We start from the raw sequence: 25620 nt of genomic DNA on the forward strand, positions 1-25620 counted from the left end.
TGGAAACTCTCCAGAGCACACTGAGAAGTCACCGGTGGGATTTGCTCTTCTCTGCCATGTTCTCTTATTCCCTCTCTGAGCACCTTCCCGTTGCTCCCTGTGTTTTGGGGGAAAGGACGCTGGTTTGGAGCCTGGTGATGATGAAGCAAGGGGCACACTGCCAAGCTGGCAGTTGCAGGTAACTCTGGAACCTGCTTTTCTCCATTACGATGTCAAGCAACAGAGTCAAAGCATTGGGTCGGTGTTTCCCTTAACCCTGGAAGCTCAGAGCAGAGGCATCAAGAAGCTCCTGAGCAATCTGCTGAGCGAACCTCAGGCTGAACGAGGGCTTCCCATCCTAACTAAGCAGAAGCCGAGTTGGACAAAATCAGCATTTCCAGTTGAGTTTATGGGCCTGGGAACTTGCTGGGGACACATAGGCAGAGATGAGTACTTGCTCGCAATAGCCCTGCTTCACCAGGACCAGTTCAGTAATGGGAAGTGACTCCATGGCCAAATGCAGGTGTGGTTTTCCAATACAGATGCACAGCCTGGAGAATAACACAGCCTTCACACTCCAGGGATAAATTACCCTGCAGAAAAATTACTTGCTCAGCAGAAAATAATAGATCACCCATCTAATCAGATTCATCCGCTCATTGAACCCGATACATCACCTGGTGACAGGACACTGCATGTATCTGCGGTGGGACAAGGCATCTGGGGGCAGCTGTAAAGCTGTCCTATGTCAGAGCCATCATGGGAAGAGATCCCATGGGAACTGCATGCAGCAGGTGCTGCCTGGCAGCGTGGCCATCGAACTGCCCACGTCCAGTGCTGTACAGAGCTGTCAGCAGTGCAGCCACCACTGGTTCCAGTTTTCTGCTGCTGCCCCAAAGCCCTGGCAGCGAGGGGCTGGAGGGGTCCAACCAGTGGCCCTGGCCTGGAAGGAGGTTTCAGCATCTTTGCAGTGTCAAGGAAAGCCAGGTACCGGAGAAGGATGAAAGCACTGATCCCAAACAAGCTTTCAAGAGAGGTCTGGTGGAGACCAGGATAACGATAGGGCAGATGTGAAGAGTCAGAACTGCTCTTAAAAGCAGCTCCAGGAGTGTGACCTGTCTTCCTGGAGAGCAAGATCAGAAGTGTGGAAGACGAATGTTGTGTGCTTTTCATTGGAGGTTAGGGGTTGAATTTGTCACTCTCCTCTGTTTCACTTGGAGTATTCTATGGGCTGTCCCAAGAACACACTTTGTGCCCTGACATGGAGTGATAGATGACTTACACCCAGGTGGCACCATGGAGTCAGGGCAGAGGAAAGCAGGAATCTTTACAATCAATCAAAAGGTAATTGCTACTTGGTCATGGGTTTACCCATTCCTTCTCCACAGGACTGCTTCACAACACTCTAGCTCCACCAGGGGAAAGGAGGAGCTCTCCTGAAACCCTGCGAATAGTTCCCATTGCCAGGGCCTTTTATGCAGGGGTCCTCAGGGACGTTAGATGCTCAGCAGCTCCCATGCCATAGCTGGGAGAGCCTGGGGGAGCTGGAGCACTGCGTAACCAACAGCCTCACGATGGGCATCATTGGCAGGTGTCTCCCATGGTCAAGCTAGCTGACCTCAGGACTTGGCAATCCAGGCTGTGGCTGTTAGTCTGAAGGAGACGTGCACAGGAGATGTACACAGTAAATGGAGCTTGGGATAGTTGGTTTTAGTGGAAGAATAAGACTTCCCCAAGAAGGGAGCAGCAGGGATACAGAGGAGGGTGCAAGGTGAGGAAGAGCTGGGAAGGAGTAAGGATGACGTGGCGTGTTTGCTTTATGCGTTTCTGATTGCTGCATGGAGGCCGTATGCAAAGAGAAGGGTGCTGTGGCAACACCGCTGTGCAGCGAGAGGGAGGGCTTTCGAGTCATCTTATGAGTAAGCCATAAGTTGCGATGATCCCAAGAGATATCTTGCAGGAAAGTGTATAATAGTTACAAGAAAAACCCTCCAGATTTACAAGCAGAATAAAATCCAAATTTATACATTTGGGGGGGGGGGGGAAAAACAGTCATGGAATCATAGAAAGGAGGGCAAGGAGAGACTTAAGAGGTCAGCCAGACCATACTGCTGCCTGAAGTCAGGATCATCTCTACTTAAGCCATTCTTGATGGATGTGTGCCTAATCTGTTCTTAAACCCTCAGTGGTGGAGATTACACATCTCTCCAGGCAATCTCTTCCCGTGCTTAATTATCCTTACTGTTAGGAACACTTTCCTCTTGCTTAGCCAACATTTCCCCTGTTACAGTGTAAGCCTATTGCCTCTTCTCCGATCTGCAGTAGATGCAGGGGATCGTTAGTGCCTCCCTTGCTGCATCGCATTTGGAGGCTGTGGCTCCCCTTGGTCTCTTCTCTCCCAGCAAAGCACACGGAGCCCTTCAGCTCTCCTCATGGAGACCTTTGCTGCACTTTTCATCTCTTCTCTCCTGATGGTCTATGTCTTTTCTGAAGCAAAACGCCCCAAACTCCGTCTCGGATTGCAGCAGAGACCTTTTGGCTTGGGGTCAGCACACCCCCTGCTTTTTTGGGGGGGAGAGTTTGAGCAGTTTCCATCGTTCCGCAGGCTCGGGAAGCAGCGTTTCTGCTGAGGCAGGCGGGCCGGGATGCAGAGGTTACCGGTAACAGCTCCGGCTGTCACTCAGGGCCTGCATGACACGGAGCCGTTCGTGGGTGTCGGCAGGGTTTGGAATAATTGTCTTCTCTAATTAACTGGTTATCAAACAAGAACATTTCATTACGGTACAATTACTAGCTGCTTTGCTGAGACACAGAGGTGTCAGGATTACGATCCCAACATATGCTTCTTACAGCTCTGATTTTTTGTTTTCATAATCACTAACCATTTTTGCTCCCCCCCAACCCACCCACTCACTTAATGACTAATGAATCCTCCTGCTAATGAATAAGGGAAATAAATCAGTGGGCATGGCAGGTTAGAAAGAAAAACATGCAAAATGTTTTGAGGATCCTTAAATCTGATAAATTACTTTGAAATTAAAATCCCTGGGAGAAAATGGGATTTAATTAGAAAGTAACATGGTTTTGTCAATGTTTAAATTAAAATTTTAAAGGTTATAAATACTGCACTAGAGCTGCCTTTACGCAGAGGATTCGTGAGAAGTTTTGTTCAGATCCACTCTTCCCACGCCAGCACGGCATTGCCCCAGCAGCAGGCTGCGGTCCCGTCGGAGCCCGGTGGGGGTGCAGAAAGCCCCCATGCGAGGTGGGACTGCAGAGGTCCAGCAGGAGCCCCTTGGGGATGCTTTTTTACAGGGAAGGTATTGAGATACTGGATCAGTTTGCCCAGAGAAGCTGTGCTTGCCCCATCATTGGAAGTGTTCAAGGCCAGGCTGGATGGGGCTTGGAGCAACCTGAGCTGGTGGAAGGCGTCCAAGCCCATGGCCAGGGGGGTTGGACTGGATGGTCCTTGAAGGTCCCTGCCAACCCAAACCATTCTGTGACCCTACGGTCACAAACCAGATGACCCACCAGGAACCTTCCAGAGCTGGAGGGAGCATCTCAGAGGAAACACCTCCTGGGCTTACCCTCTCACCCTTCTCTGTAGCCTTGCTGGTGGCCAGGGCTGGAGCAGGGGCTAGCCTGGGCAGCATGGAGGCTCCTGCTGGGAGCAATCCTGCTCTCCCCATGGGATGCTGTGCCACTTGGCTGCCCCTGCCCAGCCTTGCTGCACCAGGCATCCCCCGGTAGCGCTTTCCAAACATGAGTGGGGCACAGCGCCCGCTCATTGTCTGAAAAAGACACAGACAGATGAAGAGTGGGAAAAAAAAAAAAGTGTAGCAGAAAACGCAAGTAATGGAGGTGAAGGCAGGCATGGAATTTATTGATTATTCATTTATTTGCATTTAGGTTAAGGAAGTCTCATTTACCTGCCCTCTCACTGTCCATAAATTGCAGGCTTTCTCCAGACGCGTCTTCCTACTAATTAAATTTTTCTCTGCATGGCTGTGAATACTTTGATTTCCCACTGTCCCAGATATAAAAAAATAGGGAAAACACTTTTGGTATTTCGCTGTTACAGAGGGGGGAAAAAATATGTTTTCAATACATCAGCACCCAGCTATGGCCACTCTTCTACTGGCCTGAGACCCAGGAATTCATCGCTCGTAGCTGGGCAGGCATCAGGTACCACATGCAGAGCTGGGGGCACCCCGTGTTTGTGCTTTACAGTAGGTGCCGTGGTGGTGGCACCGGTGTTGCTGTGATGGGTGACAGAGGGGAGGTGAGGGCTGTAGAGAAAGGTAATAGCTTTTATTAGGGGAACTGATGCAGTTTGAAGAAATAGTTGCTTTTCACAGGGAAACTCTTCTTCAGGCTGACATTTTGAAATGTAATTTTGTTCTGAATGGAGCAAATATAATACTTCCTGAATACCATAAAGCCAAAGACAAACTTAGGAAAACGCTCCATTTCAGAAAATTACCATCTGAGACCTCCAGAGTGTCAAGTCAAAACATTTCATTACGGGAGTCTTTCTGATTTAGCAATGAAAATAGCACTTTCGATCCATTTTTAATAGAATTTATCTGTACTGATTTTAAACTGAAATTCAAGTAACTGGGCAAGTTAACTGCTGGAAGGTTTTTTCCCCTCGGAGGTCAGTGTTAGGGGGGAGGCTGGGTGCTGCCGTGGCTGTGGAAATTTGTAGGGGAAAGGAGCTAAATATCCCCACTGGCCTTCAGCATCTTGATTGTTGAAAGCTGTCATTGTTTTTAAAGCAGAATTAAATGTATGCAAATCTGTTCTAATTGGAATCGACTGTCGGTGTGCCGCTGGAGGAGAGCTTTGAGTTTCCAGCAGAGGAGAGGGCTGGTGGGTAATTTTCTTGGGAGTTTCTGCCATTTTGCTGAAATTTTTATTCTGTTTTAAAATATTCTTCTCACTTGCCCAGTTTAATCTGTTTAACCCCACGAGGACTCACACTGCTTGAGACAGGCTGGAGTACACCATGCATTTCACATACATGGAGGGCAAAACTCTGGGCAGAAAGGGGACCAGCACTGTGAAACGATCGTGAAGCATGTCTCATTACAGGGGAGAGAGAAAAGAATAAACAGTAATTCATATATAAGGCTTTTTTTTTTTTTTTCTTAGAGTACCAAACTCTCCTGATACTTGCTGTTTTCCTGCAAGCCCCGGCTCCCCACGTTGTAAGAACAAGGAGAAATCTTGGATTTGATATGACGAGAAAGCACTTCCCAGCTGTCAGGACTGCAGAGGAGAGCTGGAGTTTTGAGCTCTAAAGGCTTAGTAATGGGAAAGCCAAGAAAATTAATGAGTAGTTTAGGATTTATGAGTGTCTCACCGTTTTTTTTCAGCTAGTCCTATCATTTGGGGATTTTGGGTCTTGTCTTGCTCTTCCAAGAGCCTGGATTGCACACTCTGCTGACTGCTCTCTGGAAGTGATTTCATTGAGTTCACCCTGTAAAATCAGGCTATGTCTCTCACAGCCGATGTGCAAAAATGCCTGCACAGGCAGGCAGTCCACTCTGGCCTGTGATGCCACCAAAAATCCCAGCGTGAGCCAGTCTGGAGGCTTTATTAGCTTGATTTGGGGTAGATTCCTCTCCAGCAGAAATGAGTTTTCCACGCACACGTGCGCGCTGGAATGGCCTCAGTGGAGCAGGTGCCATTGAGCAGGCAGGGTGCAGCCAAGCCCAGCAGCACCCTGTTCTACTTTATTAATTATTATCCATTGATTGGTCCTTTCAGGCATACAAGAGGAAAACAGAAGCCGCGAAGAAGGAGTACCTGAAAGCCCTGGCAGCGTACCGGGCCAGCCTCGTCTCCAAGGTACAGCCTGTGCTCGCGCTGCCAGTGGACGTGGCAATGCTGAATTATTTGCAACTCATAGGACTTTACAGGGGGGAGCAAGTTTGTAAGAAGTACAGTGTAAGCATGCTATCAGGACTGATATCAGTGTCAGCCACCTTCCTGAGGAGCGAAAAGCAATGCTCTGCAGCCAGGCAGGCACCAGGCTGACTTCAGCCTTTAGCACCCTGAGACGAGACCCCGGTTTGGGTTGTCTTCATCAGCAGGTGTCACAGCAGGGGAGCGGAGTCCCTGCTCCAGGGAAAGGGGCCCCTGCTGCCTGTCCCCACTGCCAGTGGCCGTTCTTGCTCGCCCAGCTCTCAGGGTGTGAGTGCAGCAAGTGAAGGAGCACCGGCGAGGGGAGGAGGATGAGTCTCACTGTGGGTGGCACCGGGCCTGGCCCCGGGGAAGGTGACACCCCAGCCCTTGGGCTCACCAGCCAGCCCTGGGCAGCAGCCAGGTGCCAGCATCCCTGCTGCACCCTGCCCTGGGCACCTGGGCCATTCCGGCTGCTCAGGACCCCGGGTCCTGCTTCCCCTGTGCGTGCTCAGCCGAGGGTAGGGTTTTAGGGAGTAAGACCCATAACTGCAGGTTGAGGAGTATGTGAGCACATACAGGCTTAACGCCCTGCTGCCAGGCAAGACCCCGAGAGCCCACTGCAGCGCCTGGCAGTGAACTTCCAGGGGATTTCAGATTTAGATGGGAATTCCCAGTGCTGCAAGTCTGCACCTGGGGCAGCAACGCTGGGCCAAGCCCTCCAGATGTAGATGCCCACCCCAGGGGACCTCACACCTTGTCCTCCTCTGTGTCTTCAGAGAGGGGACACAGGCATTAGCAGCTGGTGAGTTTGGGGTGGCTCCTGCAGAGCTCGTAGGCTTGCTGGCTCAGGGGGATATGCTTCCCTTGGGCTGTATGCTTATCAGGTTGGCTTTTTTCCTTTAAAGCTTCTCCTTGTTACCAGACAACACCCTCGGTACTTAATCATCACATTCAGCTGCCAAGGGAAATAATGTGATGGCCCAAATCAACCATCATCTGGAGCATCTGGGTGATTGTGGTGGTGGGTTGGAAGGGCTTGAAGTTACCTGACTTAACTTGTAAACAGAACGGCAGCAAGGACAGAAGAAGGGAATGGAAAGGACTGCTGGGGCGTTTAAAGCTTTTCTTGGTCCCTCTGGAAACTTCTCAAGGTCTTGCCTTGAATGTGCCAGCAGCAGTGTGGGGCAGGTACCATGGAAGGCATAGAGTCAAGGCATTCTGTGGTTTCATTTTTTCCTGGTTTCTCCAATGACTGATTCTTCACAGAAGAGCAACTTTGTTTTGAGTAAAACAGCACAGTGTGATCCTGGCTGCCAGGTGAGAGAGGATCTGGAGTATCGTTACAGAGCCCATCGCAGGACAAAAACATCATTGTCTGAGCCATAAAATGTCACGTTGTTCTTCTCTTTTCCCTGCAGAAAGGCGGCCACCATTGTCCTGGCATTATAGACCCCACCAGGGCCACAGGAACACACAGGATTAGGAAAGCAGAGTTTTTGCAGTCTCATTTGTTCTCTATTGGAAGCAAAAGTGATTTTGTCACCCACCTATGTGGATCTAAGGAGTGAGCTGCAGGCGAGAGGTTTGCCTCTGCACAGGTTGATGCCCCTCCATGCTGCAGGCTCTGTCGGAGGCACAGCCCAGTTACTGCACTTTAATTTCCCAGATGCGGGTACTGCACCCAGCGAGCCGCAGGGCTGGGGCTGCACGTGCCGGCTGCTGGGAGAGGAGCAGGAGCCGTGGGGAGTCCGGGTAGCTCGGCTGGACAGACAGCTGTCTCAGGACATATAACGATGTTTCCTCCCTTCCTTTCTCATTACCCTCCGTTCTGTTTTCCCACAGAGCTCTGCTGACCAGGGGGAGACGAAAAGTGCCCAGAGCAATCCACCTTCCAAAATGATCCCCCCCAAGCAGCCCATGTACCCGATGCCGCCGCAGGCTTCCTCACCCTACCCTGGCCTGGGCTCGTTCCTGTCCCCGTCAGACCTGCAGAACTACCGTGGCCACCCCCACCCTGGCCTCTCCCGGACCCTCACCTCCAAACCCATGCTGCCCAGCATCAGTGCCTCCCCGCCGCCCTCCTTCCAGATCAGCCCCCCCCTCCACCAGCAGCTCTCCTTGCACCACCCGCAGAGCTCCCTCCTCAGCCAGCCCCTCAGCATGCAGCAGGTCCCCCAGCAGCCCCTCCTGTCCCCCCCCATGGCACTACAGGTACAGCCCCCCATGAACGCCTCGCCTCCCGGGCAGCAGGTAGGTGCTCAGAGAGAGGTTTGCAGCATGAGCCGCACCATTTCCCCTCTTCCCGTTGGGTCTGTTGGGCTCTGGATGGTTTGGGGATGTCGGGTGGCGACGTTGTCCCCCAGGGGATCTTCTGGCTCCATCAGCTTGCAGATCTCATTGTTTGGGGGTGATTTTTTCAAGAGTGTTGAGCTGGGAGCATAAGCACCCCAACAAATGGGGCAGATTTTTGCGACCGGGGCGGTGAAGCCGCTTCCAGTGGGGGAAGCTGCTGGAACTGGGGGTGCCCCTCTTTGTGCACATGGTCCCCCAGCCTGGTCTGATGGGGTTTGCTGATGGTCATCTGAAACAGTGGGTTGGATAGTTGGTGAAAACCCCCTCTTGTGATATTGCTGAGAGAAGGGGGGCTGGAAGGGCATGGAATAAGAGCATGGATCCAGGGGCGTTGCCAGCAGGAGGAGAAAAAGGGTAGAGGCAATGTCACAAATGAAATATAAGATCAGTATTTTTCTAAGAACTGCCTGGCAAGAGGAGAAAATCGCTTTTGTGGCAGAGAGCCGAGAGCACACAAAGTGTGGTTGCATGTATGCTATAATACCAGCACAGCAGCACAGCCAGTCCTGCGGAGCGGTGCTAGGAATGTGTAAAACCTGCTGAAGCAAACCGCCCTCAGCTGTGCCCGGCTCAGCCCGTGCCCGGGGAGCCAGCCTGCAGGGGCAAAGTCTCTCCTCTTTAAAGCTGCTATTAAGAAAATGTATCTGGAGGAAAAACTGGCTATAGCAAAAGCCATTTCCTGTGCCTCATAGAGAACCTGCCAGTGTCAGGAGACGAGTGGTTTCCCCAGTTCCTCCATCTGAAATATGGACTGGACAAACTATTCACGGTGGGGGACATGTGCTCTGAATTCACAGCTGCTGCCATTTACTTGATGATACTTTTAACTGCAATATTCACCCAGATGGGTGAATTATTTGTGTTTCACATGTTTACTAGATATATATCACAACATTCGTACAGTACTTTAGCAGCAAACAAAGTTTCCTTTCCCATAATGTGACCTATTCAGTTTGGGGCTAACTCTGAGAAAACACAAATTGTTGCTTTGGGAACAAGTGTTGCAGTAGAAGAAAACCAAAGGAGAGCAGGGATGTGGAAGCAGGGTTATGCCTGAGCATAATAAAAAGACAGCACATGTGGGAAGGTCAGATCCTTAATCAGATTTTAATTTCCAACCTGTTCAGGGTATTCCAAGTAATTTCTTCAGCACAGTGATTGGGCTTTAGCTTTACGTAAGCCCAAGTGGCTTCTGTAATTCAGTGATAGCCCATGTCGAGAAATGAGCATAAAAGGGGATCCTCATAGTAACTTTAATTGGGGTACTTGTTGTTGCTAAGGACACCACATAAATTTGTGAATAAAGAATAAAAAGACAAAAAAAATAACCCACACTGCCCTAATTTGGATATTTTGGAGAAGATCCTGTTCTTGGTCAGGTAAATACCATGACTCTTGTTTGTATACATTGCCTAAAGTGACCTAATTAAGCCAACCCCAAAAAAGTGGGAAAACTAATCAGCTTTCAGATAAAACAGTCCTGCAGTGTCCTTGTTAAATTGCTGGCGGTGACAGCTGATGGAGAGAGCATTGCTTGTGTGGATGCTCCTTACCTTGTTACTGTACCTGACGATGGGCTAACGCATTACTGCAAAGGGAGCTGCACTTGAAATGGAAAAACGGGTTTGATTGCCAGGCTGCTGATGCAAAGGCTTTCACGGCTGCGTGTCTTCTGCAGCCATTCACCAGCCCCCGAGGAGGGACGTCCTGACAAACAAGAGGGGAGAAGAGGGATGTAAAACAGATGTTGCTGCATTGACACCTGCTTGCAATAACTTGCACTCTGCAAGGTCCCACCACTGTGGTTTTGGGTCCTGGGCTTGGACCCGCTGCTGTCCCTGGGGCTCACCCTGTGCTCTGCTCTGCCGTGGTTTTGGGGCAATGCATGTGAAGGTGTTTATGTGATATTATTAGATCTGCTGTTTCTCCTGCTGTGTGTACTCCTGTAACCCTTCCTTTCTTTTCCACCCTGCAGGACTTCTCACATATTTCGTCTGAGTTTCAAAACAGTGTTGGACCCCGTTCGCCTGGTGCATCAAACCCCCCAGGAAGCACTGAGTGGGACAACGACTACCCCAGCAGAGAGTGTGGGATTAACCACTGCAGGCCAGTAGACAAAATAGCACAGTGCTAATGCTCTTTCTATTATCTGAACTGTGACAGTGTGCAACAGCTGAGAATCTGCTGTAAAATGTACAGTAGCAAGCTGGTAGGCTAATTATGGTCAATGAGGTTCAAGGTTTCCTCTTCTCTGTAGGCTTACTGAAAGGATGCTGTGGAAGCAGGCAGCTTAAAACTCACAGATAGATTCTTCAGAGGGCATGAAGAGCTTTCCTTTTTCTGTGTTTCCATCCCATTAGCAATGCAGGAGCTGGACACATTTCCTTCTAGAGCAGGCCAGGGAAGCCCAGGCTCCCAGGCAGAGTCCCTGGAGGTCTGAAGGTGGCCATGGCCATAAGCAATGTCCTTCTGTTCCTAAAGTGACTGTTCTTATCCCTGAGGTCACAACCTCCCGTAGTTGTCTCCAGCAATGGGTCCCTTATCGGTCCCGGGGTTTCACCATGGTAGCGCCCAAAGTTTCAGTCTCCCAAGAGCCACACGATGCTGCAGTCTGCTGCACCATGCAGGATAGGGCCATGTACATCTGCACTGATCTTCCCCCTTATGCCCTACAAGCTCTAGCACGAATGTGCCAGCACAAAGGTCCCTTCAGTGCTGCTTGAATTCCCCAATAAATAAAAACATCAGGATAGTCTCAAAGCTGGGGAACAGGGAGGGTGTGAAAGCCCTTTCCAACCTCTGCCTAATCCACTCTTGGCTCAGCAATAATAGTTTGGAGACTGCTATTGTGCTCTGCAGAACAGGCACGTGGTTTGCCGGGAGAGCAAGTAGGGAAGGAGGCTTGGTAGCTTCTGAGTATTGTTTGATTTGCTTGAAGTACTGGAACACAGTGCTTTCACTGGAGATAATAGCAAGCTCCCAGCCTTTTCAGAGCACAGCTCCCGTCTGTGCCAGCAGTGCACTTACAATCGCTGGGCTGGGCACAGACTGTGCAGACGTTTATTTCTTTTAGGGAAATAAATAACTTGCTGAGCCATTAGACTGTCGCTGCTGTCTGCCTGCCCGAGGGGGCTTAGCTGCATGCATTGGTCTGGGCTCTGCCAGCAGCCTTTGCATGGTCGTTCCTGAAGTCTCTTGCAGACAACCTGAAAGAACGAACCTATTTGGGTCTTGATGATAAAAGTCACTTTGGATGCTGTGGGCAAAATGCTAAAGATGCTTGGAGGGCTATAGCACATGGATCCCAGTTTCCAGAGGTGCTGAATCTCAAGAGGCAGCTCCCACAGAAATTAGCCCCCCTAGAAATAAGCATTGCTTCTTAGGTGATCAGCTGGGAAAATCCCTTGATTCTCTCTGCAAATCCCACTGCCCGGGCCCCATGCAGAAAGCTCAGGGCACTCTAGAAACCGGTGAAACACTCCCGCAGTAGTCAGGATTGAGGTCTGTGTTGCTAAAACAAGCTGTGTGACATCTGGCTGCAGTGCCGTATTGTAAGCAGAGGGCCCATGCAATTCATGATCAAAGCTCATGCATTTCATGCCTTTGTCATAGCAGAAATATCGAATTTCATGGATTTATCACAGCTTCCTGGAAAAAAAGTCATTCTAAAACCAGACAGATTATGCAGAGACTTCCAGATAATTATTGGAGTAGATTACAGCAATGAACTCAGGTGGATATAGATCAGTACTGCAGAGAGCACATAGTGCACCAAAAAATGTAGTCTCTTTTAAGGAGGGAGCCCTTGCCCATGACTAGAAGCACACGAGCTGCTGGCAGCCAGCTCCCGAAGCTGGCTTGTTCTCATTTTATTGTAAAGCCTGGTGCGTCAGCACTGCCATCACCTCCTGCTCCTGCTAGCCCCCGGTATTTGCTGCCTGCGTGCATGCTCTGCATTGCTTGTAGCATCCGCGCACATTTGTAGGACTGCAGCCCCAGTGTGTCTCAAGGTTACACTTGTGTTGAGAAAAGAGATGATCCGATTCTCATCATCTTCCTGTCGGGACTGGTTTCTCCAATGTACTGTGCACTGATTTCCAAGTGATGTTCAACGTTACCTTTGTGCTCCCCCCCGGCACCTTGCCATGAGCTGGGTGTGAGGGTGCAGGGTGGGCTCGTGCCGGGTCGGTTCCAGCAGCCAGCAGGACTCAGGCAAAGCAGTGGTAAAGGGAAGGCAGGTCTTGTTGGGTTTGATTCATCAGTGCAGTTTTAGGTATAATTGGGCAGTCTCTGGATCGTGTAATTGCCCATTTCAACCTCAAAACTGCCTTCAGCTTATTTGCAATTAAAGCAGCACTCTGAGGCGCAAAATCAGCAACTGGCTGGAAAGAAAAAGGATTATTTTCTGTTGTGATGTGGCTCAGCTCTAGAGTCCCAGGTTCCTGAAAGAGAGGATCGTAGCAACCTCCTCAGCACACAGGCAGTCCTGTGTTGCTCTCTGTGTTAGGGTTTGTATTTCATGTCTGACCTTGATATTTCTGTAGCTTCCAACACGTTGGTACTGGTTAGCTGGGGCAAACCCTCCCAGTCCTACATTTTCTGTTGTGTTTGCCATCCAGACAACTTCTGAAAAACTAACAAGATGGTCTTTCTCTGCCCTCCATCTAATAAGGGAACTGCTGTAGGGGTTTTCTTCCCCCTAGCCTATCAATGCTAGTTAAAATGCCATTAAATGACACTTCTTCCCTCATGCCCTTCAAATTCTAGGGTCCTGCGAGCAGACGCTCCTTAATTCATAAATCAGCCATGTCAGAGAGCAAGCTTTAAATGTTTCTTAGCTCATGCTCTTCCCATTCTTAATGATTTTGTGCTTACTGACTTCCATCCAATTTTCCTAGCTCTTTCTGGGCTTAAGCCCAAGCCGCCCGAGATTGCTAGTGAAGGCACGGGTATCATTTCTCAGTTCCTGCTTAGTATATGACTATCACTTCCCACAAGCAACTGCAGCGTACAATTTTATTGCTTTTTGCCATCGTATCACAAACTACTTACACAGTGCCTTGTCTCCCTCACCTGACAGCCTTGTTCTCACACTTGCTCTTTCCCAGGTGCTGGCCGTGTGCCTGAGTTTGGCAGGGACTTTCTCCAGGGGAGCTAGCTCACCTGTATCGAGGGTGCAGCAGGGTTTACAGTCACTTGCAAACCTTTCTTAATTCCTTGAGGCGCCTCACTTGTTTTCCCTGCCCTATCTTCTGATTACAGCTCTTTCCACTCCAAAGCAGGGTTTCTTTTACATTTGTCTCCTAGCATTTAGGAATTTTGGTGATAACACTGAACCGGATTCATCTTTTTGTGTCCTTCCCCTCATTTGCAAGGCATGGATTAGATTCATTTTGGATGCCATCATTTAGCAACTTTTCTCCCCTCTTCCCACTCCTCTTCGGGCTAAAGATGAGATGCTCTCAGTTGTGCCTTGTCCAGATGCACAAAGGCATGTACAGCCACTTCACTGGGATGTTTATAACCCCGCTAATTCCTGCTGACAATGAAGTTATTCTCTCCAAATGGGGGAATTTTCCAAATCAGAAACTAAATGAGCAAACACTGTAAAAAGGCAAGAATAAACCATCACAAATGCACTTAGTCTGGATTCAATTATTTATGGTAATACTTTGTAATGAACTTGGAAATGTTCTGTAGCATATTTTGTAAAATTAATGAAGTTTTAGTACTGGAATACCTCACTGCTTCTCAGTGGCATTAAATCTTAGCTGAGTGCAGTAGGGAAGACTCTGCATTTTAAACACAGATTATAAAAATGTGGAGATTAACCAAGTGCGGACTCTTCTGCGCTCTGTCAGAAGACAGCTCTATCAACAGCACTACCTTGCTGTCTGCTGTTTCCCTATTATTCCACCCATAAGCACACCCACACCGGAGTCTGCCAGAGCTCTGTAGTAGTCTTCACCTCCCAAGGCCAAGGTGTCTTGATGGAGCCGATCAAGTTTCCATCACATCTGTGTAGATTATAAAACCCATTTAAAAAACAACAACAACAACAACAACAACAAAAGAAACCTAGATTTCAGAGCAAAACCCACGTAGGACACATCAGCCAGGGGAGAGGGACTTCAGTCACCCTTCTCTCTACTATATCCTACAGAAAAGAGCATCTGTGTTCCCCCTGGGACACTGCTGGTGACAAACTGCTGGTGACAAGCTGCCAGTGCCAACCGGCCGGCAGGGAGGGTGGGAGCTGGGTGCTGCAGGCAGGGAGGGGGGTGGGGGTGGCACCTCCCCGCACCCCTTGCTGTAAAGGGTCTGCACACAGCGTGGCTGGGTGCTGTAAGCCAGCTTCCCTCTCCAGGACACACCTAGGTCCCTGGAATTCAAAGTCATTGCTTCGTGAATGCAATCATTTCAGGATCTGGTGGGCCAGTGGTTGCAGAGCACACAGCCTGGCTGCTGTCCCACCAGCCCTCCGTAGCCCCCCGTGAGGCAGCACCGCAGTCCTCCTTGCATTCCTTGTGCCTCCTGCTGTCTTCGTCACACCCACGGGAAAGGCTGGCTAATCCTGCTGCCTCAAGGATTTTTTTTCCTCACTTCCTCATCATTTTTTCTAGTTATACTTATTTTGGGAGAGGAGGAGAGAAGCATCAAGCAGGCGGATTCTCCTGCTCCCGTCCTCTTCATCCATGAAACTTACGTAAATCCTCCTGGACACCCACAAGCATCTTCAGGCATAAGCCCCTCAATCATATTTTTGAGACCCCTGCTCCTTATATAGCGTCAGAATGGCACAGTTTATCCAAAAGCATTTTCTAAACCTCCGTAGCTTAGTGGCATGGTTTAACCCCAGCTGGCAACCAAGTACCAGGCATCAGCTCGTTCACTCGCCCTGCCCTGGTGGGATGGGGAGGAGAATTGGAGAAAAAAGGGTAAAATCTGTGGATTGAGATAAGAACAGTTTAATAATCAAAATAATGTAAAATGTAATACTAATGATTATGATGATAACAACAACAACAATAATAATAACGGAAAGGGAAATAACAAAAAGAGAAAGAGAAATAAAGCTCAAGGGAAAAAACAACCCAAGGGATGCACCGTGCAGCTGCTCCCCCCCGCTGGCCGATGCCCAGCCAGTCCCCGAGCAGTGACCGGCCCGTCCCAGCCAGCTCCCCCCGTTTCCATCCTGAGCACGATGCTCTGTGCAACGGGACATGCCTCTGGCCAGGCCGGGGCAGCTGTCCTGGCTCTGCTCCCTCCCAGTGTCCCGTGCCCCTCCAGCCCTCTGGCTGGCAAAGCCTGAGAAACCACAAAATCCTGACTTAGTATAAACATCACCGAGTAACAGCTAAAACATCGGCATGTTATTGACTTTGTTCTCATCCTAAATCCAGAACACAGCACCGCACTGGCTACTAAGAATGTATTAAGGACATTCTTAAGTATGTATCTTAAAAGCCTAAGGACAGCATGTGTTGGAGATGGGACCGGTGGCCAGGGGCTGACTGCAGGCACAGCACCCCACAGCCGTGGTGGAGCTGGTACCAGCATCAGGCTGGCGTGCTCTGCGGGGAATCCAGAGCTGGCCCTCCCCTGTGCCCCAGCGAGAGCAAAAGTTAAGCCACAGGAAGAAATGTATGCCTTAGCCCTTACTGTTGAAATTTAGGAAGAACTAAAGTTGCACTTACCCTGAAGTGCCCTTTGCTCGGTTACCTCCGCACACCTGTCCCTCAGTGCAGACCACTGTGGTTTGCGTGATGGTTGCCACAAAAAACCCAGCACAGCTGGGAATGGGTGTGCGACCAGGTGTGCAAATGGCAATTGGAGCCCCCCCCAGGCGACTTCCCGGCTGCTTCCCTGCCCCTCTCCGTCTCACCCTCTGCCTCTCGTTTCTCTTACAGCATGCTGCCAAGGGACAAGGCACTCTACCTCACCTAAAGCTCACCATCTCTTTCTGAGGGGGCTCAGATGAAGGACACTTGAGAGGGTCAGACAGACTACCTGGGGAGGCACCGAGCAAGTCGTACGGACGGGACAGCTACCACTGCACCTCGTCGCTGGCTTCATTTCCAGGCTCTAAGAGCAGTTTTCTTTGATTACTCTTGAACTCTAAAAACTACTTTCCGTGGAAGCCCAAAACCTCATAAATCGTGAAGAACAAAAAAAAAAACCCTAAAAAAAAAAAAAAACACAAAAAAAATTAAAATACATAAACACAAAACCAACAAAAAAAAGTAAACTAAGGACACCGGTTTTCTGCTTGCCATCAGCTTAGCTACAGACTATTTTCCTAGTGAACTGCTTTTAGACACAGCATAGGCCAGGTCTGGTGTCCTCCAGCATTAGGCCAGCTCAGTAGGAGGATGCACTCTTTTGACTTGCTAACAGCACTAAACTTTGTGCAAGAAAATGTGAAGTTTGTGTGAATATTGTACATGCAAAGGCCTTGGATGTCTGGCGAAAAAAAATACAAAAAATAAATAAAAACTATTCCTAGGTAGGTGGGGGGAGAGAGCAGAAGGCAAAATACAAGAGGAGAAATGTGAAAAAAGATCATGAAAATATAATTTGTTGGATAGTTGTAAGTAGTTTACTAAGTGTTTTAGAGCTGTGCTAAAGACATCTTTAAGATTTTTTTGTGAAAAAAATTAGTAGTTTACTTTATAGTAAAAGCATTTTATATTAATTGTAGCACATTTTTTTAGTTATACATAGAAGGGAGATGTGTATAAAAAAAAAACAAACAAAAAAAGCCTGCCAAACTTGTTTCTATTATTTGTACAGCAAGAAATGGACAATTTATATCCATGTTGTATGGCATTATTATATTTTTTCTGCCATATGTCCATCTATTTAAAAATTGCTGACAATGATTTTTGTCTATTTATGAAAAATTAGAGAGCATAATTACAGTTTCTCATAAGGTGCATTTTGGGGTTTTTTTTATTTTTTATTTTGTTTGATGGTGCTGCTTTCGCAGCACCTGGCACATTCAGTTCACAATGCTTATCTTACCTTTCTTTATAATAAAACATATGAAAAGTAGAACTGAACCAGTCTCTCCTTATTCTGGGGGCCGACCCTGGAAATGCCCTGGCCAGCGAGGTCCCTGCCTTTTCCTGGTTCTCCTCGGCACTGCCAGCCCTCGCTCCTCTCCCCATCACTTTCTCACTTGCATTCTCTTTCTCCCCCCTTGCTCTGTGCTGCTGCTACTTCATTAGATACACCTGTGACCACCCCAGCAGTGAAAGCAGGCACAGCGACAGACGCACAAGCATTTGTTTTTCATTTTCTCAGAAAACACCAACGTTACACTCAGCAGAGGGTGCTTCCCTTGCTCAGGCAATGGCTTGTTGCTTACAAAGCCATCCCATGCCCCAGCCGTATCAGCCCCCCTCCCCTGTGCCCCCCCTTCAGCAGCCAGAACGTGTCCTCACAGACAGGGGTCACCAAGCCACTGGCACATGCCCACAAGAGCCCCGTTTCCAACCTGTCCCAGGAGGCATGGATGAGAAGCACACAAAAAAGATGGGAAATTCAAATGGCGTAAGGATGGAAACGGCATCTCCATCCTTTGACAGCAAGGATGGAAAAATGAAATGGCATAAAAAAATAAGACAATATGAAATTTTGCACCCTGGGCCACCTGCCTGAAGGAAACCTGTTAATTAAGGTACCATTTTAAGCCCATGTGTAGATGCAGCTTGGCCGTAGGAGTCTCACCACATTGTGTCACTGGCAGACAAGTTACTGGCATTTAGCTGAGGCCCAGTTTCTTCCAGTGAGCATTTAACAGAAGCATAGGGAGCAGGGCATGGCTGTGTCTCCCAGGCAGGACGGGGCACCGGGTCTCACTGGGGTCCAAATGCAGCAGCAAAGATCCTATTTTTCCTCACTGCTACCCATCTGTGATGAAGCATCCTTAACATTTATGTTCTCCAACAACTTGAAATAACTTTTTTAAGCTTTCAGACCATTTTAATAAACCAGCGAAGAGCTCACCCTTCAGAGTTAAGGGTTTTTCTGGTGAGGTAAATGACCATTTTCATCACCTAATGGTTTTACATATGTTTCAAAAACTCGCTGCCCTGCCCTGTGCCTGTTGCAGTAAGTCCCAAATAGAACACCAAGCCTAAGCTCCTGCTGGCCCACAGGCCACTGGACAGGGCAAGAAACGTGATGGGAGTTGTCCTGCTGTGTTCGTGACACCTGCCGTAGCATCATCCCACACACCCTGCTGGCACATCAAACAAGACCCACCCCAAAATCCCACCCAGCAGCTGCCGGCTTTGGATGGGGCAATAAGGGAGACCTGAGCTGGAGCAGCGGTTTGGGGCATGATGGGTTTGGACCAAGCAGTCCCCAGAAGACCACCCTGGATGCCAGGAGAGGTGGAGATAATGGCACCATGGCAAGAGGTGGCAAGTCCCTGGAGCTGCAGGACACCACAGAGGCTTGCAGAAATCCAGGCGGGTCACAAGCTCCTCCTGCAATCAGCCTGGCATAAAATCTATGTTCTCCTCTGCTTCCCAGGCCATCACAGTGTTACTGCGGGGCGACTGAGTGGCAGTCCCCTCTGCTAAGAACATTTGCTTTCTCGGTATAAGAGAGCTGTGAAATCAAGATGTAACTCCGTGAATCAACTCTCATCAGAGCAGTTACACTTTTAACCCCAAGCTTCCTGCTTTCTGCAAGTATAAACAGAAAAAGTGCCTGGTCCTTGTCCCCTTGACCATGGTGACCCTATATTTTATTCTGGTATAAGCACAGCAAAATCTCGCCAACACAGCACAACAGCTGTGGAGATGGGCAAGGGAGGAGAGCTGATGGGTAAAGCTATAAAGGTGGGACTCTTCCCTGCTGGTGGCCAGCTTAGGGCCATGAAGCTCCCCTTTTATCTCTGTAATCTTGAGCCATTTGAAAATAAAACGCAGAGCATAATAAAACTTCCTAAGGAGCTGTGCAAGCACTAAGAACGCAGCCCAGCTTGGCTGGCTGGTGGTGAGCAGATAATTATTTTGCAATAGCAGAGCCAGGAGATTTCTTCCAAATATGCAATTATTAAAATTGGGGGTGGGGGGTGTGGAAATAGGACATTAAGATGAAAACCTACCTTGTGTTATCACAGGAAAGAGAGGACTTACTCCAGGGAGAGTTTCTGAAACGTTAATTTTTTTCATGAGTGGCAAGTAGGTGGTTTTGAGACTCTGAAATCACAGAGAAGAGGCTTCCAACCCTGGGAAGGGGTCTGGAAGAGGTCATCACTGGAAGCGTTGCATTACGCCAGGTCCCTGTGCTTTGTCTTTTCTGCAGGAAGGTGCCCATCCACGATGCCCAGCAGCCCCATGGACCTGCTCCCCAGCAGGCAGCCCCCAGCTGCATCAGTGGTTTTGAAGCCATGTGAAAGCCTCCAGTGAAGTCTCCTCTCCTCTCAGGACCGCAGCGCAGGGAGCCATTGAAAGGTGACCTTGCCAATTCAGGATTATCTGTGCAAAACAACAACCGCAGTTTTAACAACTTTGTAGTCATCCTACCTACATTCCTGCAGGGCTGCCCTGCTGCCTCTGCTTACCTGCAGGCAGGTGATGGCCAAAGGCTGGTGGCAGCCATGGGGGACACAGCGACCCGTCTCCACTGCAGTGATGCAGGAGTCATCTCAGGGATGCAGGGCAGTTGGCTATTACAGAGCTTGGGGCATTAATAAGAAATTGTGAGATGTTCCAGACCACTCTAATCCCTACTAATCTCTAAATTTGCATGATGGCAGCAGTGCTTAAATGGTATTCGAGCTGTTGGCTAATTGTCGTGGACCTGGAATTGCTCCAAGGAAGCAACTGGGAGCCGAGTCTCCCATCCACAATCACAGCTGGCTCACAAAATGCATCCAGTCTCCACCAATGGGTTCAGCCCCATGGGCAGGCGAGGGTGAGCACCCAGGGACATTGGGACAGGAGCAATGGCATGGCCAGGCAAGCCTCTCCTTGGCCTGAACCTTTGGTCTATGCAGAAAATGTGGTAGATGAGTCTCAAGAAGGCACACAATTGCCCCTCACACCTTGGGGAAGGCTCAGCTCTTCCTAAACCCTGACCGCGTACCTCACCTCCCTTTAAAAAACCTTTAAATTCCAGGCAGATAACCTAAATCTCTCTCCCTACAAAGCAAATCCTTTGCTTTTGAACACAGGCAAGAATTTATTGCTTTCCCTGTAATGTTTTCCATATTTGAAGAAAACCAGTAACCCCCTCCTACCTCCTCTCCACCTGCCCAAGCAGTTGCAATTGCAGAGGTCCTGTTCCTGGGCAGGACCAGCTACGGTGCTTCCACTTTTAATCAAAGAGCACCAGCTAGATCCTCGGCGGGCTCCAGAACAGCTCTGGGGCAGGGGCACGCACGGCAGGGGAGGCAGGACCCAGGCAGGTGTTCCCAGGTGTTGGCTAATGATGGAGAGGGTAGTTAAGAGACACAGGCAGGGAGAATCCTGGCTAATTGACTTTGGTTTATGAAGACCTAATTAGCAGCACTGTAGGATGTAGTGGGGAGTTTAACAGATCTCATCAGAGGATCTCAGTGGAGTTAACCCTTCAAGCGCAGGGACTCAGCCTTCTGGGCTAGTAGCCCCGGGTGGAGTGGGATGGGATGGGATGCGATGCGATGGGGTGCCTGCGGGCAGCAATGCCTGGCTCACGCAGAAATGAAGGTACCCACCAGCATCCCACCGCCCCCCCGGGACATGGTCACCTGGACATCCAGGGTGTGCAGAAGGGGGGGGCAAGCCCAGGCCCTAAGCTGCCCCCACAGCATAGGGCCATGGCCACAAATGCCCCAGCAGCACCGGGAGGACAGTTTGCCTTTGTTATGTCTGTGTTATTATTATTAAGATGATGGAATGGAAGGGAAAAAAATCCTGATGGGCAATATTGAGAACTTTACACAAGAAGGATCAAAGGAAAGGACTTCGTTTGACAAATTCTAGGTACCTGACAACTGTGGCATGTGCCTGGGCAGGTCTTGTTCTACCCCAGTGAAGTCCTGGTCCCCCACTGAGGACAGCTCTGCACCTTGGCAAGTGTCCCCATCCCCAAAGCTCCCATGGGGATGTGGTGCCCATGCTGAGAGCATCAGTCCTCCCTGTGCTCCTGCTGGAAGCAGAGTGGCCAGTCAGAGCAAGTTCATGGTGAAGGGAATGTACTAGAGCAGTGGGACCCTGCTCGTGGCACAGCCCCCACGTGCAGCACCGGGACCTCCATGCTCAGACTCTGCAGTGCCATGCAACCAGGCAAAGAGGGTGTATGTTGGACCCAGCACTGGCTGCACAGCACCTCCAGCTCATCACCCCAATGTACCTGTGCTCCACAGCGGTGGTGGTCACCATCGAGTACTTGCAGCTGCGTCACACCCCAGCCCCTCGGCGCAGGCATGGGGTCGGTGGCTAGCTGGGATGTAAGCCTCAGCAGCAGGACCTGTTGCGCTTCACCTGCCCTCTGCCCACCGCAGTCACCAGGTGATGGAAAGCTTCTACCCGTCAAGCAAACATGACATGATGCATCTTTGCCACCTTTCCAACAACACAAGGGCATGAAAGAGACTGTGTCTTGCAGTGATGAACCCCAGTTGGTTTCCTTCCATTTCATATGCTCCACCCTGCAGGGGGAGGTTTGTGAGGCTCGCTCCAAAAGACTCAGCACCACCTTAGCAGCTAATCACACAGTGCAGAGTGCTGGCAAAGTGCTTGCTCCACTACACAAGGAGTGCAAAATTACCGGTTTGAACAATGATTTTTGAAGAAGAAAGATGAGAGGAATAACAATTCTTCTGGATGAAATACTGTGCTGGCCAGAAGGGTAATTTAGAGTCAGATTTGAGATCAGATGTTTTATCACTGTATCTTCAACTCTTCTTGACTTTCAGCTGCAATTTGATAAATCAGCATAATACCTGGCACAGTAATTGCTGTAGATTTTATTCCTAGTGGGCTTACTTTATTACACTGCAAGTACATTAGAGAGCTTTCTGTTGCTCTGCTGTTATTATTTGTGGGGACAGAAGGTCAAAAATTGCAGAACTTACTAGGTGGGGTTTTGTGCAGGTGATACTAGTGAGCTCGTTTGCAGGTATTTGTGCAGCTGAATGACTTACTGCTCAGCAGTGCTCAGCCTTTCTGACCCAGCACCTCCATGGCTCCTGCCAACATGCCACTTTGCTTTTCTGCGTGTGTTTATGCCCCCATCATGGCTCCAAGGCACCAAAAGGCTGGGAACCCACCAGGGAGTCCGCCCAGGATTTTGTTTAACTTCTCTAGGTAGTACGTTACCTATTTACCATATCTGCCTGAGTGGGATGATGAGATTTCCTAGAGCAAAAAAAGATGCTGTGGGGCTGCGTGCTCTCCTGCCTCCTCCCAGCCAGGATCCTGTGGGAGTCAAGCAGATGCTGCTCCCTATCCCATACCCCCTTGGCACAGAGAGCCTTGGGTCTCAAAGTCCCCAGCCCCTCTCCTAGCCAAGGTCCTTAGGGTCTTCATGCCTCTGCCAGAGCAGACCCCGCATTTCACACCTGCCCTCACCATATCACAACTCAGATCACCATTCCCACAGCTCCTGGACCAGTGGTCCCCCCAGCCCACTCCACTGTCCAGCCACCAGCACCACACCTCTGCCACCATGGCTCTGCAGCGCTTGTAGCCACAATGGATGGGGATGCTTAGACCAGCTTTAGGATGGGGATAGATGAGAAGGTAATGCAAGGAAAGGCCAAGCCCGGGCCATTTGCATCACGGCCTGATGGCGTGGGGGAGGGGGGTGAGAGCACCTGTGTTGCTCTCTGACCCATCCAGCACCGACTGCAAACTCACAGAGAAGGATCGCATGGGACAAATACACGCCCTAGTGACATCCTGAACATCTCCCCTGTCACCTGGCTTGTCCCCATCCCTCATCTCCCAGGAGCCTTACCCAGAGATGGGAGCAAGGCCCAGGAGATGCTGCAGGGCTGCCCCTCCCCATGGGCTTACTCTTAAGGTCAGCCAGGCTGGGCACCTGACAGCGCTCAGCCATGCACATAGAACGCAATCCCTCGGCCTGTAATCACATTAAAATTTTATCATGAATGAAGCCTCTTGCACTGCAAATCTGTGGGAAAGAGTAACACTTTTACTGTTGTTCAATATGTAATTAATGTACATTTCATTGCCTTCCAGATGAATTTTTGGTCACGGGAGATAGTTATGACTATAAAATGACAGTTACTTTTGATGGGATAAAGACTATAGGTCAGTGTCTTCTGCAAAGCCAAGAGAGGCCGTGAGTGCATGCCTCGTGCTGCCTGCCTCCCCCAGGGCTGGTGCTCACAAAGCGAAGGCAGACGGAGGGTGCAGCTGCCCCGGTCTAGCAGGCAAGGCAGCAGCACCCCACAAATAGAAATCCTGAGGTCTGAAGCAGTTGACAGGATTAGTCCAAAGGAAATGAGCAGAATAAACCCACCTGTTAGAGGCACTGCCAGTCTGGTGACAATTTAGCAGTAGGAAAATAGCCAGACTACATAGATGCACCTACCCTAGAGGGTCTTCTGGAGTTCCGTGTGTCCTCATCCTCTTCTGACACGCATCCACCCCATGGCTGAGCATCCCTGCCCCGTGGTGTGCCACAGGGACACCGTTCAGCCCTGCAGCTGCTCCACAGCTGGGGCTGTTCCACTCCCCAGCCCCTCCTGTGGTTCCTGAAAAAGAGGGAAACAAAAAATTATTTTAACAAATATGTATTAACAATAAACAGCAGAAAATCCACAAGGCTTATCATTCTGCCCTGTTGGCCAGGGACACGGTCACCCTGTTGGCAATTCCCCACTAGATTCCCTCCTGATCACCTGTGGGCTGGTTGTGTCTCACTGTAGTCACGCCTGGGGGATACGGCTCCCTCCATCCCCGAGCCAGACAGGTACTTCAGTTCCATGGGGAACACCGGGACCGCTGGCTGCACCCTGCATCTGGTGGGAGCAAGGGTGAGCGAGGAGGGCTGGCTGGAGGGAGCCACGGGTGCCAGACCCACCTCTGCTCAGCCAGCATCACGGAACGTGGTGGTGCGCTCCACGCAGCGCCGGCAGAGGGAATCTGGTGGCTGGATATCGAAAGTCAGACTGCCTCTCTCCATTCTGTTGGGGCACACATGTAACGTGCAATCATTTCTGTTTCCTGATTAGGCGCTTGTAACTCCCACAATAAAGAGGAGGGCTGGAAGAAGTCCCAGGGATTTGGGATTTCTCCAGGAGACAGAATGGCTTGGGGGAAGTTCGCAGAGAAACAGGATAAAGGCATTTCAGAACATATTGAACCTTTTTTTCTTTTTCTGGAACACACAGACATTTGCTAGATACCGTCTCCGGAAGCACTACACTGCAAGTAGATTTATTGGCTTGGAGCTTAGTTTATACTAATTTTTTTTCTCTAGCAATAACACAAAATATTTCTGTAGTTATGTGGGGAGTTTTTTATAATTAGAGCCTTATTTGACTGCTTTAATTGTCGCTGGTCTTTTGGCAGAGGGCTTGAGCAGTACTACCCTTCGGAGGGCTCGCGCTGTCTCCCACTCACCTGGATGACTGGGGGGATGCAAAGACAGAAACGGCCACAGGCACTGCTGCCGTGTCCCTGCCAGCACTCTGGAAACGGCACATGGAGAGGCCTCTCAGCTTCTAAAATTATCAAAGGAAAAAGGTGGGACAGGACGGACTAAAGGGCCTTTTCCACCTCCAAAACACATCTCCTGGGAGTTTCTCCTATGTCTCAGTCACGAGTGAGGGCTGTGAAGGACCACGGCTTTGCTGCCCTCTCCAGGGAGGACCAGCCTGTAAGGTGCGGCTGAATTCGTAAGGCCCACAGCAAGTCCACTAATTGCCCCGATGATGGGCAAAATGAGCTTCAGCACACCAGCAGTCCCAGTCCCCAGTGTCACCCAGGTGGGCAGGTCCCAGCTTCCCCACTGGAGCTTCAGCAGCGCTCACAGGGGAGCTGGCCCCTTCCATGGCACCGAGGTCTTGGCTCAAATCAGGTAGAAAAAAAATACATCTTCAAAAACCCTCCAAATTTTGGGGGGTGTTTCTGCCAAAATACTGTGGTCACTCAGGGCTTTTCTCAGTAGTCAGTAATTCCACTGGAAACATTCACAGACCAAAGACTACGTCAGGTTTGGGGCTCCAAATATCAGGAGAAGAAGTAGCTACATATCTTATTTTGAATAATTGAAAAGCAGTCTAAAGTCATGCTGCAAAACAAATGCACAGTTCCCATTTTACAGATTAGAAAATTTTGATTTCTTAAGCCCCCTCAGCAATTCAAGACTCTCAATCAACAGTTTCATGTTTATAGGTGGTGGTGT

General features: G+C 49.7%; 1 protein-coding gene across 3 annotated transcripts in view; it reads left to right on the forward strand.

Moving 5' to 3' along the window:
- The window catches only part of TOX2 (TOX high mobility group box family member 2), a 150707-nt gene extending 133409 nt beyond the window's left edge, over positions 1–17298 (forward strand). For all 3 annotated transcript variants that reach the window (XM_037402838.1, XM_037402837.1, XM_037402836.1), the window contains exons 6-9: positions 5752–5832; positions 7732–8139; positions 10217–10347; positions 16152–17298. In XM_037402838.1, the coding sequence (XP_037258735.1) occupies positions 5752–5832; positions 7732–8139; positions 10217–10347; positions 16152–16188 (657 nt within the window). In that variant the 3' untranslated portion in view covers positions 16189–17298. The remainder of the gene's footprint in view (positions 1–5751; positions 5833–7731; positions 8140–10216; positions 10348–16151) is intronic.
- The last annotated feature ends 8322 nt before the right edge of the window (positions 17299–25620 follow it).

The sequence above is a fragment of the Falco rusticolus genome, chromosome 10 (assembly GCF_015220075.1).
Source record: "Falco rusticolus isolate bFalRus1 chromosome 10, bFalRus1.pri, whole genome shotgun sequence".
NCBI classification, from domain to species: domain Eukaryota; kingdom Metazoa; phylum Chordata; class Aves; order Falconiformes; family Falconidae; genus Falco; species Falco rusticolus.